This window comes from Pteropus vampyrus, unplaced genomic scaffold, assembly GCF_000151845.1.
Source record: "Pteropus vampyrus isolate Shadow unplaced genomic scaffold, Pvam_2.0 Scaffold349, whole genome shotgun sequence".
In the NCBI taxonomy this organism is placed as follows: Eukaryota; Metazoa; Chordata; class Mammalia; order Chiroptera; family Pteropodidae; genus Pteropus; species Pteropus vampyrus.
The window spans coordinates 517448-535399 of record NW_011889130.1 but is presented as its reverse complement, the minus strand read 5'-3'; the positions used below and the strand labels follow the sequence as shown (position 1 = coordinate 535399).

General features: G+C 39.5%; 1 protein-coding gene and 1 pseudogene across 1 annotated transcript in view; both read right to left on the bottom strand.

Annotated features, from left to right (window-relative positions):
• LOC105304696 (contactin-associated protein-like 3) overlaps positions 1-17952 on the bottom strand; it is a 196805-nt gene that overhangs the window by 40732 nt on the left and 138121 nt on the right. Inside the window, exon 12 of the mRNA XM_023522576.1 lies at positions 2375-2572. Within this exon, the coding sequence (XP_023378344.1) occupies positions 2375-2572 (198 nt within the window). The remainder of the gene's footprint in view (positions 1-2374; positions 2573-17952) is intronic.
• On the bottom strand, positions 12772-12890 carry LOC111731131 (annotated as a pseudogene).

The following is a 17952-nucleotide window of genomic DNA, read 5'->3' as shown; positions in this document are numbered from 1 at the left end:
ATCTTTTTAGCTCATATATTTAATAGATATTTTTCAAAATACTATTTTAAAAATGTAATTATTCTTTCATAGATCGAAGAGCAAAGAAATCATCACACACAGATAGATGCACAATTTTGTGTTTACATCAGAACTTTTTATTTTTCCTATAAAATAGGAATCATCTAATGTTTTTAAAGGTAAAAATGCATTTGGTTCCATTCAAGATTTCTTTGAGTAACCTAGAGAATCTGCATAAAAACTAAGAATAACATGAAGAAAAATTAGAGGCTGGAGTGGAAAGGAACAGAAGAGATGTCAATGACCAGGGGGCAGAGGCTCTGCTTCCTCAGTCATTTTAGCCCCTAGTTCACTGTCCTTCTCTCTAGCCATAACTACATACGCCACAGACTTAGCATTCCTAGGATGGTGACCTAATAGTTTATTAGGACCAACACTGACTGTTACATAACTTCCTCATTAGCCACCCATAATCATATCTCCTGAAACTGTCTGTAATGTAAAAACCTTAAGAAATGCTGGAAGAAAAATGTTCCTGGACCCTGACAAGATCTTGGGCCCAAGTGCTTTGCCCCAGCCCTCTTGAAACACCAAAGTGACACAAGGGCTGCTGCACTGAGGCCCCAGTCTTGCTGTATCTCTTCTCTTGATTAACACAATCTCAGTTTCCTGACAACTTCTGAGAATTTAAATAGTAGAAAATTCTTGGGATATAACTAAATTTTGATTGACATTCCCCAATCTACCTTATACAATTCTTAAGCTATTTGCTTCCCACACTGCAGTCACCTTGTACTGTTCTCACATTGCAATCACCTAATGAGAGCTCCAGGTGAAGGCATTATTTGTTTTCACTCCTTCCACACAGGAGTAGCATCGATCCCCTGCACACTCATTTTTGTCTATCGATAATGCAGAGAAAATTGGTACAACAATTTTAAGATATATTAGGCAAATTAGTGCAAAAATTTTATGGTGTATTGCCCACCTCATTTCTCCCTAATTAAGAGCTTCTGGAAATATATAGATTTCTGTTGAATTTGTCTAAATTAAGTTTCTGCTGAAAATTCTCTGGTAGCAGCATATAAGAAATGCAAATAGCTTGAGCATGTATAGACAATGAAGTTCGTTTTGTTTCTTTAGCAAGTGTTTAACAAGTTTAAAAGTCTTTTCTCTTTCTGTATTTTCTCCTAACCCCAACTAAATACTCATTTTTTGTTGTTGCTTTTGTTGCTGTTTTATACATTTATATCAAAGGGATGACAATGAGTAATCTCTTGCAAATCAATAGCTGGACACTAGCACCTTCATGTGGTATCTGGATTCTGGAATGGACCATATACTAGTATGTGTAAGTGAGTTTGCTCCGACTCACTGGGTGGTTTGTGTTCTGACTTTGTTAGTGGTTGAGTTAGATAACCCAACCCACATTGTTCCCTAGCACTGACTTATGCTTCTAGACACAGCTTTCTCATTCTTCTGGGAACACACAATTTCAGTTCAGTGATTTATTTGGCAGCCATTGACTAACAGTAAATACTAAACCCTTGAGCACTAACTATAAATTCAATAAACTGGAGATTTGTAATTAAGTAGTATTTACTTCATGTGATTTATAGATGTGCATTTAAGTCCTCGTGAGGTTAGCTCTGAAGACTCAAAAAAGATGAAACAATTTTCCAAGTTGCACAGCTGCCGAGTGACAAGCTCAGAACTTGAATTCAGAGGACCCTGCATACCTCCTTCTGCTCACTCTATTCCCCAGATGCCTGATCAGAGACAGGGTAGATTAGCCTCCGGGAAACCAAGGAGTTTCATGAAGTTAGTGGGGTTGCTCATTCTGACAAAATGAGATACTTCAAAGGAACAAAATACAAAACTAAAAACAGAATGTTTAAGGGTAGACTAGATATAAACAATGAACTATTAGCAGTTACATTGTATGAAAGAGCTATATGATATCAACATTGTTCTCTAGTTAATAATCCCCCAGGACATAAATTGCATTAAGTCTATGAAAAAAAAATCTCAGAATAATCACCTGCGGATAACTATACCATGATGCCATTAGCAATCCCTTCTAAGATAAAACAGAATTAAGGTGCAGCTGCCCTTCATTGCGAATGAGCAGTGAGAGTCCGAGGGGCTTGAAAGGAGGCTTTTACTGCCCAGCTGAGTCTGAGAAGAGACTTAAGATCATTTGCAGCTTTGAGTAAACAGTAACATGTATTGACCTTGCTCTTTGCTCCAAGAAAAAGCATTTCTGTAATTTCCAGATTGTGACTCATTGTGCACATACTCTCGGGCACCTGTGTAGGCCACTACGACCTGTAGTAACTACAGACCACGATGGCGGATTGTTCTGATTACTCACCGTGATGAGCTGAAAGCTTTGACTTTCTGCAGTGGAAAGCTAGCTCTTGTTGGCAGTGGTCTGCATGGTCGATTATGGCCTGAAGCTGGTCCATACTGGCCCTGTACTTGAAAAACACAGGATGGGAATTTTCTTCATTCGAGCTTTTGACCCTGGCCAAGTGGGAGCCATTGTGCTGCACTGAGGTCCATGCTGTGTCTTGTGGGCATAAATGAGGTTGAGAAGGAAAAAGAAGGCTGTGATTAGGTTGAAATAATTAAAAATAAATACAGAAATATAAAGCATCTTTTATGTGAATTAAGAGTTTTATTTTTGTAGCTATCAGATCTCTTTGAAATTGAAATTAAAGTGGGATTCTTAAAATGTTAATAGTAGGGATTTCCTTTATTAAAATTTGTATTACCCTGAAAGTAGTCAACATTGTCGGGGGGCCAATTTTTAAAATTCTGTGTTATAAAATTCAAAGTTATAAATAGAACTTTTCATCTTTTAAAAAAGGTTTTCTTTCCATTACCAGAGAATAAAGTCAGACTTTAATTGTGTATATATTTATCTTTTTAAAAAACATATTCCTCATCTGCTTGAGTATCTTTTCACCTGATAATCAAATATTTGTGCAGGCTGTACACTTGAGAACAAGCAGCCCACATGACCATACGAAATAATAAAAATAAGTATGTTTGATAAAAATTGGCTGATAGTGTATCAGCAACTCATTCAGTGGTCAGCACTAAAAAACACAGTGCTTTGGAGTATCTAATATAATTCCTGGCAGTAACCACAGCTATACAAATGTCTGCCAGAAAATTCTGACATATGTTTGTTACAGTGATTACTTATATTTTAAAAAGAGATTAAAAAAATACTTCACAATGTTCATAACAGAAACAAACACACAAACAAAAAACAGCATTTTGACTTCTTTTACCTTATCCTAATCATCTCCCACCATAAAGGTATAAAGCTTTTACAGTACAAAATGCCCATGGTGGCTAAAATGCTGACTTCATGTTGTCCTAACTCAACTACATTTATGTTGCCAAGTCACATGACTTACTCTGTGACATGAATTTGGTAAAAAGATCAGTCTACATATAAACTTTTCAAATTTCAAGAGTAGGAAATAGTCATGTGGAACTCATTTTTATTATTTTAAATAGCTACTACATGACAAAGTTCAACAATCCAAACAGTGCTACGAGGAACCCACTGAAGAGCCCTGCTGGTCCCTGCCCCTGTCCTGCATAGGAGAAATCTCACAGCCACACCAGTGCTTTCAGACCTCTAACTCATCAGATATACCCAGAGATCCGGAATGAGAACCAGAGGGCCATGCCAAGAAGTCTGGCTCGAAGCCTATGGAAAAACATCACAAAATATACAAAAAGTCGTAAGAACAGGAACAAACTGTAAGTCAGCATGACTAATTCAGTTTCATATTCATTTAGGAAAAAAAAACTTAATAGATCATTTCCCTCTCTCTGCTCACTCAAGGGGGTTCTGAGTGTTCCTATAGTGTCTTGATGTCCATAGATTCCCCCATCCCCTTTAATCATGTTTTCACTAGATTTTTTATATTTCAACATTTTCCTGGAAAATTACTTAAATGGGCCTGCTGTTATTTTTTTTGTAATTACCTACTTCCATTCACCCTCAAGTTTTCTTCTATCAAATGAAATGAGGGTAATAGAAGCCACATAGGAGACTGTGTTAGGCTTAGGAGTTCATCAATTATAATGCCATTGTGTCATTTATTTTCATGGCTATGGCACAAAGAAAAATGATATGCCTGAATAGTTCATATAGGCTACTGGTCAGTATGATAGATTTATGGTTTTTCATGGTTAAAATGTAATAATTGAAATCTTTTTCAAGTGGAAAAAAAGGAAAGATTAAAAAGAATCTTAAAACTTCTCTTCTAGAAAAAAGTATTTAAACGATTGCCCTTTCTAGAAATATCATTTAAAAGACTCCAACAAAGACACATTACGTTTTCATAATATTCTACAATATATTATTTTCATAGACTTCAAAACTATTTGTGAGAAGGGATCTTTGAAACATAACATAATCTTAGCTTTCAAGCATAAGGAGACAGAACAGGATTTAAGTGGATAGCTGTTATTCGCTGTAGTTTGAAGCACAAATTAGATCTAAAGAAATTAATTGTAATAGCGGACAAATTTAATCAGGATTTTTGAGCTATCATTGAATGAGACCACATGAGAATATGTTCTTCTAACTCCCTAGAGCCTTTCATCTGCACAGAAGCAGGTTGACGGGTGGCTCCTGGTCCACCACTTGCTCAGGGAAGTGAACCTGCTTAAAGTTAACTTGATGGTTTGGTTTGGTAAGCAGTATAGAAAAATAATAACTCTGACTCACCATATAAGACATCCCCTGAGGTAGGAGTTACATCAGGACCCCTCCTCAGAGTCATCAAAATGAAAAACAGCCTTGAAAATAGCTTTGATGTAGTAAAGCAGTTCGGTAGTTTAAAACTTCCTGCTAAAGCAGAAAATGAAGGGGATAGGGAAAGTCCCCAGCATAGCAGGCACAAAAGGACAGCTGGTGTGACCTAGAATTCACCTTCGCTTCATTATATGATCACTGTAATAAATTAACACTACAGTTAAGGCTGTACCCATCATGCATCTGACACCATAACAGTTCTGAGAGAACCTAAGGTTCGTCATCTTTCATTTTAGGTGCCTATTTGTGAATATGGAAAATGTCTCATCTACTGTCCGGAGCCACTGCTTGGGTACACCCTGAAGAATTGGAATATTTTTAAATTAGATGAACTTAGAAAAAAGAGGCTTATTTTTTACTGTAATACCTCATGGCCTCAATATAAATTAGGGAATAGGGAAACTTGCCCAGAAAATGGCAGTACTAATTATAATACCTTACAGTTAGATCTGTTTTTCCGGAGGAAAGGCAAATGGCTTGAGTTTCCCTATGTACAGGCCTTCATAATGCTTACCAAAACCCTGTCCCTTTGTAAAAATCCTTTACAATCCTGTGTTGTAGGAGCTTCCCCTGACATCTTAGATGATGACCTCCTTAGCAGCCCTTCTGTCCCTCAGGAGGGGCCCAAACCTCCAGTGGGCTCAATAGTGGAGTCTGCTTCTCCAGGGACTCCAACCTTGGGATCAGGTTCAAGCTCTGGGTATACTGGTCCTTGCTACTCTCCTCTATACCCCGGCCTGCCTAAAGAAGAAGAACCTAGCCTAGCCAAGGTTACTTGGAGTAGGCCTTCATACCTCTCACCTGCTCCAAAAAGGTTACCCTTTAGGGATAGAGGGCAGTGGGACAGAGGGCACTATATGCATCCGTGTCCTTTTCTCTGTTATTGACCTAAAACAATGCAAGGGAAAACTTGGATGCTTTTCAGAGGACCCTGCCCATTTTACTTAAAACTCCCAGTCTTTGACTTTGGCCTTTGATTTAGCCTGGAGGGACATATACATTACATTAGCTCCTTGCTACACCCCAGAAGAGAAACGGTACTTCTGGGATGCAGCATGGCAACATGCTGACCAATTACATGCCCCAAATATCCAAAACTAGGGACTTGTGGCTACAGTTTTTCCAGACCAGGATCCCTACTGGGATTATAACATAGCAGGAGTGACCTGAGACAGGGACAATATAATTCAATGCCTTCTAGAAGGAATGAAAAAATATATTAAGAAACTTGTAAACTATGAAAAGGTAAAGGAGGTGACTCAGGGTAGAGATGAAAACGCTGCTCTCTTCCAGGAGAGGCTCATTGAGGCTTTTAGAAAATATACCAATTTAGATTCCTTTTCACCTGAGGGTCAGACCCTCATGGGGTAACATTTTATTAGCCAGTCTGCCCTAGATATTAGGAGAAAACTTCATAAATTACGGTAGGGCCTCAAACCCCATGGCACGATTACTAGACACTGCTTTCTCTGTTTTTTAACAACTAGGATCAAGAAGAAAAGGAGGAAAGATTTCAGCAGGAGAGGAGGCAGGGAAAAGTACAGGCTGAACTGACTGTGCTAGCCTTTAGCAGCACCACTAGGAACACCATGCCATCTCAAAGTCACCCGGGAAAATCAAAGGAACAGCAAGCCGTTACTGGTAAGAATTATAAGGCCTGCTTTAAACGCAAGCATCCTGGCCACTGGGCAGACGAGTGCCAAAAGCTGGCCCGGGATCTTGCCCACTATGCAGAGATTCCAGTCACTGGAAGCTCAACTGCCCTCAGTCCCAAAGAGGACAGGAGACGCAAGCTCCTACTATGGCAGTAATGGAAAATTGATGAGGCCCGAGGACCCACATGGCACTGATCCGTACCAACATTCTCACCACCACCGAGGAACCTCGGGTAACCCTCGACGTCACAAGTAAGCAAATTAACTTTTTTATTGATACTGGGGCCACTTACCTGGACCTCTAACCTCCAAAAGTGTACTTATTACAGGAGTAATGGCAACCCTCAAACTTGTTTCTATATACACCCTTTTATGTGCCAATTTGAGGACAGACTATTTCTTCACTCCTTTAAATAATTCTTCAGTGCCTCATTCCCTTATTAGGTAGAGATCTTTTAAAAGACTTAGGAGTCACTTTGAGATCCTGGGACATCCCTCTAGTGTCAACTGAAACATGGCCCTTCTAGATAATAAAATTTCTGCTCAGGTCCTTGAGACAGTTGTACTCACAGTCTGGGACCAGGGAGTTCCTGTGAGGGCAACAATTGCTCAACCAGTGGTTATATAATTAAAGCTGAGAGTTGCCTACCCTCACAAGAGACAGTACCCAATTTGGAAGGAAGCACTGGAGAGCCTGAGGCCTATTATTAACAAATTCCTAGAGCATGGACTCTTGGTACCTTGCCAGTCACCTTGCAGCACCCTTATTCTTCCAGTAATAAACACCTCTGGGGTATACAGGCTAGTCCAGGACCTGAAACTAGTAATGAGACTGTAGTTCCCCTTCATCCCATTGTAGCCAACCCCTATACCATCCTTACTCATCTACAGGGAGATACACAATGGTTTACTCTTCTAGATCTAAATAAAATATACTCTTTTTTTGCACTCCTGTCTGCCCAGATTCCCAATACCTGTTTGCCTTTGAATGGCCTGACCCAAAAACCTAAAGATCTCAATAGTACACTTGGACAACACTCCCACAGGGTTTCTGAGACGGTCACCACTTGTTTGCCAGAGCCCTGAAAAGAGATCTGAGAGACATACAATTAGACAAAGGGGCTATTCTTCAATATGTGGTGATATTCCAATATGAAGCCCCTCTGACAGCATTTCCAATTTTAATACCATAAAAGTTCTCAATTTTCTTGGAGATCGAAGATACAAGGTTTTTCAGAAAAATGCCCAAATATCACAGCAATGGGTTAATTATTTAGGGTACATACTAACCCCTAGCAGCGAGCAGTTATTGACTGACAGAAAGAGGGCCCTCTTGAACTTAGCCATACCCAAGACAGAAAAACACCTTTGAACCTTTCTTCGAATGGCTGGCTTCTGTAGAATATAGATTCTTGGCTTCAGGTTACTAGCAAAGTCACTTTATGAAGCCATCAAAGGTCCAGACTCAAAATCCCTTGACTGGACAAGAGGTCTTGATAGGTTCCTGTCTTGGGTCTTCCAGACCTTACTAAGCCCTTTTCCTTGTATGTGGCAGAGAAGCAGGGAATAGCAATGGGTGTCTTAGTCCAGAGGTTAGGAGAATGTCCCCAGCCAGTTGGATATTTTTCAAAGAAATTAGATGACGTTGCTTGTGGATGACCTCCTTGTCTGTGAGCAGCAGCAGCAGCAACAGCTTTGTTAGTAGAGGAGGCTACCAAGTTAACCTTAGGACAACCATTAGAGGTCCTGACCCCTCATCAAGTTCAAGGAACTCTAGAAATGAAGAAGCATCTCTGGTTTACTGGAGAAAGGCTAACTAAATACAATGCCCTCCTCCTAGACACCCCAGAGGTAACCTAAAAGCCCTGCAATACTCTAAATCCAGCCTCATTAGTACCAACTGAACCTTCTCCTGATCCAGCTCACTCTTGCTCCTAGGTAGTCAATCTTGTCTACTCAAGTAGGGCTGACCTATCTGATACCCCTCTAAAAGATCCGGATGAGGATGGTTTACTGATGGCAGCAGCTTTGTACAAAATAGACAAAAAAGGAAAGCAGAATATACCATCATCAACTTATATGAAACTATAGAAGCCCAACCCTTGCTGCCACCAACATTAGCCTAGAAAGCGGAGATTATAGCCTTAACTTGAGTGTTAACACTGGGATAAGAAAAAACAATAACTATTTACACTGATTCCAAGTATGCCTTTCTTGTCCTCCATGCCCATGCAGGCATCTGGAAAGAAAGGGGGTTCCTAACTGCAAAAGATACCCCTATTAAACATGGGCCTGAGATTTTACAGCTTTTAGCTGTACAAAAATGAAGGAAGGTAGCAGTAATCCATTGCAGAGGACACCAGAGGGATATGTCCTCCATTGCTCAGGGCAACTCCAAGGCCAACGAGAAACAAAAAGGGCAGCTTTATTAACAAATTCTGAGATGGCATTGTTCACTTTCGCGAGACCTTTTTAGTTTTCTCTAACATATACCAGCAAGGAAATCTCATGGGCAATTAAACAAGGTGGCAGATTAGAGGGACTTTGGTGGTATACAGGCCAAAAGCTTTTACCTCCCCAGTCTTGTCAATGCAAGATTATTAAGAACTTGTGTGACTCCTTCTTTATAGAGAGGGAAGCCATGATAATGTTAGCAAAACAGCTATTTATGAGGAAAGGGTTACCTAGTATAGTTAAGAGAGTCACCCAAGCCTGTTCCTTATGTACTTACAACAATTTAGGTAGAAAAATAGACCCCCCGCCTTTAATAGAGCCAGTACAGAGGCGGGGAACTTAACTGGGGAACGACTGGCAATTAGGCTTTACTTAAATGCCACCTTCCACCAGATATAAATATTTATTAGTTTTCATAGATACCTTTAGTCATTGGGTAGGGTTGTCAAAGCCTTATTAAAGGAAATCATTCCCAGATTTGTGCTTCCTCGTTCCTTACAGTGAGACAATGGACACTCTTTTGCAGCTAAGATTATTCAATCTGTAGCTGAAGCTCTAGGTATCCATCATTATCTCCATTCTGCTTGGAGACCTCAGTCCTCTGGAATGGTAGAAAGGTCTAATCAAACTTTAAAACAAATCCTGGCTAAGCTTTGTGAAGAGACCTCTGAATCTTGGCCTGCTTTATTACTCATAGCCCTCCTTAGGATAAGGGGATTTCTGAAAACTCCTATGAAGCTCAGCCCTTTTTAAATGTTATATAGAAGACCCTTTTTAACCCTAGACCTTCTTGTAGATCTGGAATTTCATAACCTAATGAAGTACATATTTAATCTAGGACAGGTGCAAATTGCTCTTTAGGAATACGGTAATAAAATCCACCCTGCTCCTATGGAGAGCTACAGGACTACAGTAATTTCTCCATAGTATCAGGTACATCTTAAAACTGGAAGGAAGGGCCCCCCAATGATCAGCTCCTTCCAAAATGGAAAGGACCATATCATGTAAGTACCCTAATGGCCGTTAAGCTCCAAGGAATCAACAGTTGGGTACACCTGTCTAGAATAAAGCCTGTCCCTATTGATTCAGATCTCCAACAGGACATTTCACCCAGAACTGAGAGTGGAACACTCTTACATCTGTAAACCAGTTGAAGTTCTCAGATTTCTCTTCAAAAGGAACAAGCAAGATAGTGACAATGCTTTTCCTTTGTTTCTTAATTACCTCCCCTTTTCCACAAATTCAGGCCACTGAAGAAACAATTATAAAACCCAAAGGGGGACCATGGAGAAAAAAATTCACTAATCAGAATAACTAAAGCCATAGCAGCTGGTGGAGCTCAAAATTGTGGGTATGTTGCAAACATCCACAAGAGGAACATGCATCACTACTTTTCGCATATCCTGAAGCAAAACTCGATAATGACTCCAGGTATTCAGACTTATCTTTCTCCTTTAAGCCAAGATTTGTTGCCACTTCTTTTACCCTTATAAATTTAACTAGCAATGTTACTACATGCTTTTACATGGCTACCAATAAGCATAAACCCTTGATAAATGACACTATCATATTCAACCAATGCTTTAAAAAACCTACCATACTATGCAAATTTAGACAACTGTATTACAGGTCTTGGTGGCCTGCAAACTTGACATCTTGCACTAAGGTAAAACCTTTTAGCAAGGGTATAACTAGTCCAAACATTACCTGTGCACCCAAGAGCATGGTGTATTTATGTAGCTATTCCACTATTGCCTGCAAAGGAGGAAACTGTCCCAATGCCACTGGAATCCTAGTCACCTCATGCTTCAATCTGTGAGGCATGAGTACAGGAGCAAAGGCCCAGCTCTGTAACCATTGAAACCTCCCTTGAAGACCTTCCTTAAGGACCTCTCAGAAGCACTTCCCTTTTAGGGTTATAAATTACCCCAAATCCTAGAGCACAAAGGCCATAAAAGCTGCTGGCTAAAACAGCCACAAACGATTCCGCAGAGACAAACCTGCTCACAACCTCAGCTTCATTATATGCCATGACTCTGCCTGGAAGTTCATGAATCTAATTATAACAGACTGAATTCTGGGTGCACATGTGTGCAGTACACAAAGTGTTATATAGCAGCCAAATGTCAGTCAATTTTAGTCATTCATATGATCAGTCACATACGAATCATCTAGGACCTCCCATCACAGCCCAAATATAAACAGATCTTCTCACTTCTTTGTTGTTACAGCTCTTTTCACTAAAAACCCGCTCCTCCCTTGAAGCATACTCTGTCTTATCTTTTCACCTCCAAAATTCCACAGACTTGCAGCCTTCCTTAGTGTGGCCTGTCTCCTAAAATGTACTTTAATAAATTTTACTTCTTATAAATCTCATTGACCTGTAATTCTTTGCTGCATCAGCAGGGAAGAACCAAGGGACATCACACCACCCCAACCCCCCACCATGCCTCTGGGGCAACGCCAGATTTCACATCATCCCAGTGGTAACAAGTCTATATCTTATATATGGGATGTGCTTGCTAAGATACATGGCATCTAACCCAAAAGTCTACAATGACACTCTCCCCTATGTTTACAGGGGCCTTTTAGACAATATTTTTACATGAGGAAACAAGGTCTTCATTACCATTGTTCTTTGGGCAGGGTATGCTGAGAATGAGTTCATTCTTTCCAACCTTATGGCAAAACTAGAAAAGTTGGCAAATGAGACTGAAGGGGCTCTCCATGAGCTACAAGTCCTTAAATTCATTAGCTAATATTATTTTAGACAATCAAATAGCCCTGAATTATGTTCCAGCTTCAGAAGGCGGTGTCTGTGCAATTCTTAACACTACCTGCTGCACATACATTAATAATTCCCCCAAAGTAGAAACTAGGATAATAGAGATTTTCGACCATGCATATTGGCTAAAACACCTGAGAGAGATTCAATTACTACCAAGAAGAACAAATTTACCAACATTTCAGGCTTGAGGGTCATGGGTGTGGTCTCTTCTTTCTCCATTATAATTTCCACTCCTCCTCATTATCGAGCTATTCATTTCTGGTCCCTGCCTTTTTAATTTACTAGTAAAATTTGGTTCTTCTAGGATCCAGCGATTATAGACCAGGATTATGCTCATGCAAGGATACCAACCTATCCACACAGGTGGCCCTAACATTACTCTACTCCCATTAGATCAGGTAGGGAAAGAGTTTCATGGTCCTCAACAGGTAGGACCTATGTTCCTCTGATAGCAGGAAGCAGTTACAGAAGAAGGATCTTCATCCTCTTCTTCCCAAAAAGAAATTTTTGAGGATCACGTCTCTCAGGGCGATTCGAGGTAGGAGTTACATCAGGACCCCTCTTTAGAGTCACTAAAATGAAAAACAGTATCTTTGATGCAGTGAAACAGTTTTGTAGTTTAAAACTTCCTGCTAAAGCAGAAAATAAAGGGGATAGGGAAAGTCCCCAATATAGGCAGGTGCAGAAAGACAGCTGGTGTGACCTAGAATTCACCTTTGTTTCATCATATGATCATTATAATAAATTAGCACTGCAGTTATGGCTGTACCCATCATGCATCTGACACCATAACAGTTCTGAGAAGCCCATACATGGTAAGAAAAGAGGCGCCTCCTCAATTTTGGGAAAAAAAAATAAACAAAACAAAAATAAAAACTGTCTTTCCATGAAGTGACCACCCAAAATCATGAATATTCCACCCCTTAGTTATTTTTTTATTTTTAATTTTTAGGCGAGGCAACCCTTGATTGGCCTCACAGAATGCAGGGACCTTGTCAGCTTACAATCCCTTATTTTTTTAATTTTTACGCCTACAGCACCTGGTCTTCCTAGGTGGTCTCCCATCCAAGTACTAACCAGGCCCGATCCTGCTTAGATTCCGAGATCAGATGGGATTGAGCTTGTTCAGGGTAGCATGGAAATAGACATTCCACACCTTAGTTAGATTAGTAGGTAAAATCCCCAAACCCACCACCAATAGGGTAGCTGTCCCTTGAGCCTGCCTGCTGTACCATATGACGGTGGACTTTTACTTGGCACAAGTCTTTGGGACTGACCACTTTTGGCAGCTTGCTCTCCCTTTTGAAAGTGAGCTTACTTTGTCTTCAAGGCTGACTGCTCCTAGCAGCCTATTCTCCTTTCTAAGAGTGTACTTTCACTTTTAATAAAGCTAGCTTGCATACAATTAATTTCTGGGCATCTGCTTTCAATTCTTTGTCAACTGGATGCCAAGAATCAAGATCCAGGAGTTCTAGGGCTCCCCAGAACCGGTAACGCCCCTAGTTTCTCCAAATTATATCCACTTTTCAACACTTTCTACACTTTATAATATACCTCTGACCTACATAAATAGTCTTTTATAGGAAAACAGGTGGTTTGATGGAAAAAGAAACATCTTTTTTGCACCTTCAGGAAAATATAAGTCCAAAGACAGCTGCTATGGTTGTTTCCATTTCTCTGGGGAAAAAAAGAAGAAAATAGACTTCATCACAAAAAATTGGATGCTTTTAGGGATGGTGGGTCTGTTCCTCATGATCTAGAAACTGACCTCGAGGAAAGTGAAGGCAAAATTTCCTTTCTCATAGATACCTGAAATGAAGTCTAACCTGTGTCTAAACACCATTTCTTTGGAAAATGAGCCAATAAAACCACCTCTTTGGAAATAAAACCTTCATTATTTTGGATGGAAAAAGAGTGCACATGTTCTGAGAAGACTGAGAAGATACCGTCAGATGGTTTAACTCGTTGCATTCTATCGCCAGATAAATATCTGGTCAAGATGAACTCATGATGATAAGTAAGAATGAACTAATAAAATACTAGCAGCCATTCCTGGATCCACAAAGATAATCTGAATACTACATTGCATTTCTGAGAAGTCTAGCTTTAAGATAGCCACCTCAGAATTTCTCCCACCATCCAAAGAGAAACATTGTTAGAGCTGGCTGTCATCTTTTACCTAGCCCAATCCCCTTGTCACACAGATAAAGAAATAGAAACCTAGAAACACTCACTTGCCCAATTTCACAAAACTGTAAAAGTTCATCACACATTTCTAAGCCACCCAGTGTGAGTTGCTGAGCTTTCTGAATAGGTCAAGTTCTCATGGACTACTGAGGCTTGTAACCTTACCTGAGCACCTATGCATCTTAGTCCTCTATTATATTTCATATGAAAAAACTTCAGAAAGAAACAGAACTAGATCATGGGCATTTATGTGAATATAGGGATGAGAATGACCAAGTGTGCTGCTATGAATTCTCCGTGGGTGCCCTGAAGAAGACAATGGTTAGATCTTATCTGTCCCAGGATCTCTGGCCCAGGATCTCAGTGGCTGGGCTCTGCCACCTCATCTGTTTTCTAGAAGCAAAGATAATTCAGTGTTTGTGTTTTACTGAGGGGCAGGGATGACAGCTCTAAACAGACAGCTTCCAGGCCCTGGGAGAGGCCCAGAAGTGGTATTTGTCACAGGCCCACACCTGTGAGTCCCTCCTGATCAGTAGTTACATTAGGGCTTTCACAAAGGATGCCCTTCTTGTCACAGTTTCTGGGTCCTTGGAGCTTTTCATGATTTAGTTTAATATTTTCAACACAAGAAAATACTGTAAGATACAGCAGACAACTCCAAGAGAATACAGCCACTTCATGCCTTCTTCTCTTGGGATTTCAGAGGATGAACTTTTAACCTAATAGGTCACACTGAATACAATTTTTTGTGTCTGCTCAGTCATAAGTTTAGGCATCTGCTATTTCACATGGAAGGACACTTACTCAACATGACTTATGTTCTCTTGAGGCGACACGTACATGTGTTTTGCCTAGTGTCTGGTACCTCCCAAGTGCTCAGTTATCATGAGATGTTATGAATGTCCATCCTGGCATTTCAGCACAATAGCAAAATGGTTTCCTCAGGAAGAACGTTATATGTATATACTTATCAAATTAGATATGGATAGAACATAGTGTCATAGTCAGTAAGAGATTATGAGTTAAAATCTATGGTCTTGGAAAAGTCTAAAAAAATTCTCGGAGCCTCCAATTCCATATTTGGTAAGCGAGGAGTGTGGACCAGGCAGCATCAAAAGCCTGAAAACTATTGTTCTAGTCTTTTTCAAATGTTCAAGCAGGCTGCTGGTCCAAACACTCTATACACATTTATATTTTGTTGTTCATCAAGACCATTCACCTTGTCCATATGTAAGGCACTGAATGCTGTGTGGCTGACTAAAGGGCAGGAAAATGAACTTTCCTGGACCATTTGTATTTTTTTCCCTTTTGGAAGCAGTGACAGGACTTGCTCTGAAAGTTTTGCATCTACATGTACACTGGGGATTCCTGTTTTAGGAACTGCAAGAGGCCAGCCACTGAGACGGGGAAGGATTCTTTACAGGCAAAGGCCTACATAAAAGATATGCAGGGTCATGGTGTATGACAATCATCAAAAAGCTGCTCTTCTCTCTCTTTTTTTAGAAATCTTAACACTTCTTCATTATAGAATTTTCTGTAAGAAACACTATTTTCAAATAAAAGTTGCCACACATGATAAATGTACAATGCCATGCTTACTGCTGATCTCAGTTTTGAAGAGCAAAGCAGAGAACGATGAAATCGCAACTCTTTCCAAGCAAGGAAAATACATGTTGCAGCAGCCGTGCATTTACTCCTGAAAGAAACTCTCCAACCCACACATACAGCCTCTTTTTGAGAAATTTCCAACAAGTGTTGGTATCTATTTAAAAGAACAAATGCAAAACTTGTAAGAGTCATAACATTTTTAGTAGTTGAATTAACATCTGTCTACCTCACTGATGGGGAGGTCTATAAGAACAGTTCATGTCCCTTTTGTTCCTCAGACATAGAGTAGTGGTGCCTGGAAGTCTGCAGTAAAAAGTATGTGGAATGATTCAGTGAATGCATGAATTAAATGGGCGACTGAAAGAGGAGCTGTTTGATTATGTCAAGATAGGAATTCCAGGAAAAAGAGAGAGGTGAAAGAAACAGAAAATCTATACAAATGAACAAATGTAAAAAGCATAGCAATATGGGTCTACTTGTACCCATTCTATGCAGAATTAAAAAAATAAAAAACATGTGAGTTGTATGTAAGCCAATTGAACTGACTGCCTTTGTTATGCCATGATAGTGAAGGTTTCTGACAGAGGAAAACGGCTGTTTAAGAAACACAGTTGCTTGGTTTGCATAAGAGCAACTGACTCAGTGATAATGTGTAAAAATTGCTAGATTACTGACTTGCTGAGTCCATGAATCAGAATCTGAAGGTGGGGTGGGAGGGGGTGCAATAGACACAGTTCCTTGGCTTGTTCATCAAGCCCCCAGGTGATCCTTATGAACCCGGAATTCAGTCACTGCTCTGACTGCAGTCCATCTCCTCCCCATAACAATTGTTCTTGTGATACAATGTCTGAGAACCAGAGTTTCTGAAGCACACAACAATAAAAATAGAAAACAAGCATGCTATGTTTAGGGTGGGCGCATACAGTGCATAGAGCCGCTGGAATTCAGTCCTCATCCCGTCATCAAAGAAACTATGTTCCATTCCTTCTATTTAGAAAAGAAATTGATCTGTTAGCAAATTTTATAAGGAGTTCATTCGAAGTAGTTTACTTTTGGTTGTTTTTGTACTAAAGGTACTAAAATACATGCAGAAATACGTTCTAGCACTACATTTTTGAAGGCTATTACCAAAGATATAATCTTAGCTATTGGTTTAGATTTTTTTTTTTCCCAAGTGTTAGTACCTGCTTATAACAATTAGAGAATATTTAACTGTCCACAAACACTGCAGCAACACGGAGAAGGCAAAATATTCATAGTGCAAATATTTCCAGGCCAGGTGCAGAGGACCAGGATCTTCATCTTTCCTCTAACAAAAACTAGATTTGTCACAGACACTTCATGGGACTCCATATTAGAAAGGGCCATTGAGTTATAACTTTGGTTTATATTCTTCCATTTTTCCCAGGAACAATCTGAAGTTTTTAAACTTTTGATTATATACTTTGTTGCATTGCTTCTGGAGATAGTTTTGGGGTCTTTGGATGAACGTCTGTGTTTCTTTGTCGTTAGCACCTTGTTTTCCTTATGGCTTTAGGTTTAATAAAAATCCTTGTTATTTAATATTATTTGGAAATCTTTGCTGAACTATTTTTAAGTCCTGTTCTCCATCTTGTTTTCTGTGTGTGTGTTCCATGATCCGTTTGATGTTCCATCTCAATTCTAATTTATAGAACCACAGAATATTTATCTTGGCACATAGAATATGAATATTCTAATTTCATGAGTTTTCTTTTATATGAGAATTAGATACCTATAAACTTCTCTAAAACACTTAATTGCCCAAAAGGCATTGTGATACAATAATCTGTATTCTTTAATAATAAAAATGTATATAGCAATGTCAATCACTAAATTATTACTCATATTTTTCATAAATCCCTATACACACACACCTTAAAGCTCTTAAGACTTTCCAAGACTGAATTAAGAGTTTAGGAGATACTTAATTTATAGAATTAATGTCTTGTATTTTATCTTAATATTTGTGAACAACTCTTGTTGCATTTGTGGACACATCAAAGCCACAAAGTTTCAGTGGTGGACCATTAAATGTCACCCATACAACCTATATAAGTGGGAACAACAGGACCATTGCTTGGACAGCAAAATGAATAGTGGCATCAAAATTGCATGACTGCATTGATTTTATTTCTCCATTCTGTGATGCTCTTTGCTCCCTTTTCATTTTAATTTTTGTGAAGAGTAGCTTGTGCACACCAAAACCAAAGACACTCAGCTTCATGACAGTGGTTTCTAGACCCATGTGCACATCAGAATCTCTAGAGAAGCTTAAGAAAAATACAGCCTTTCCTGAGATGCTGCTCCTCAAGGGACAAGTGTGTGGGGACCTTGTGCTACTGTGGAATGTTGGACAGTGTCCACCAGTGACAGTAGAAAAAGAGAGCCCTCTT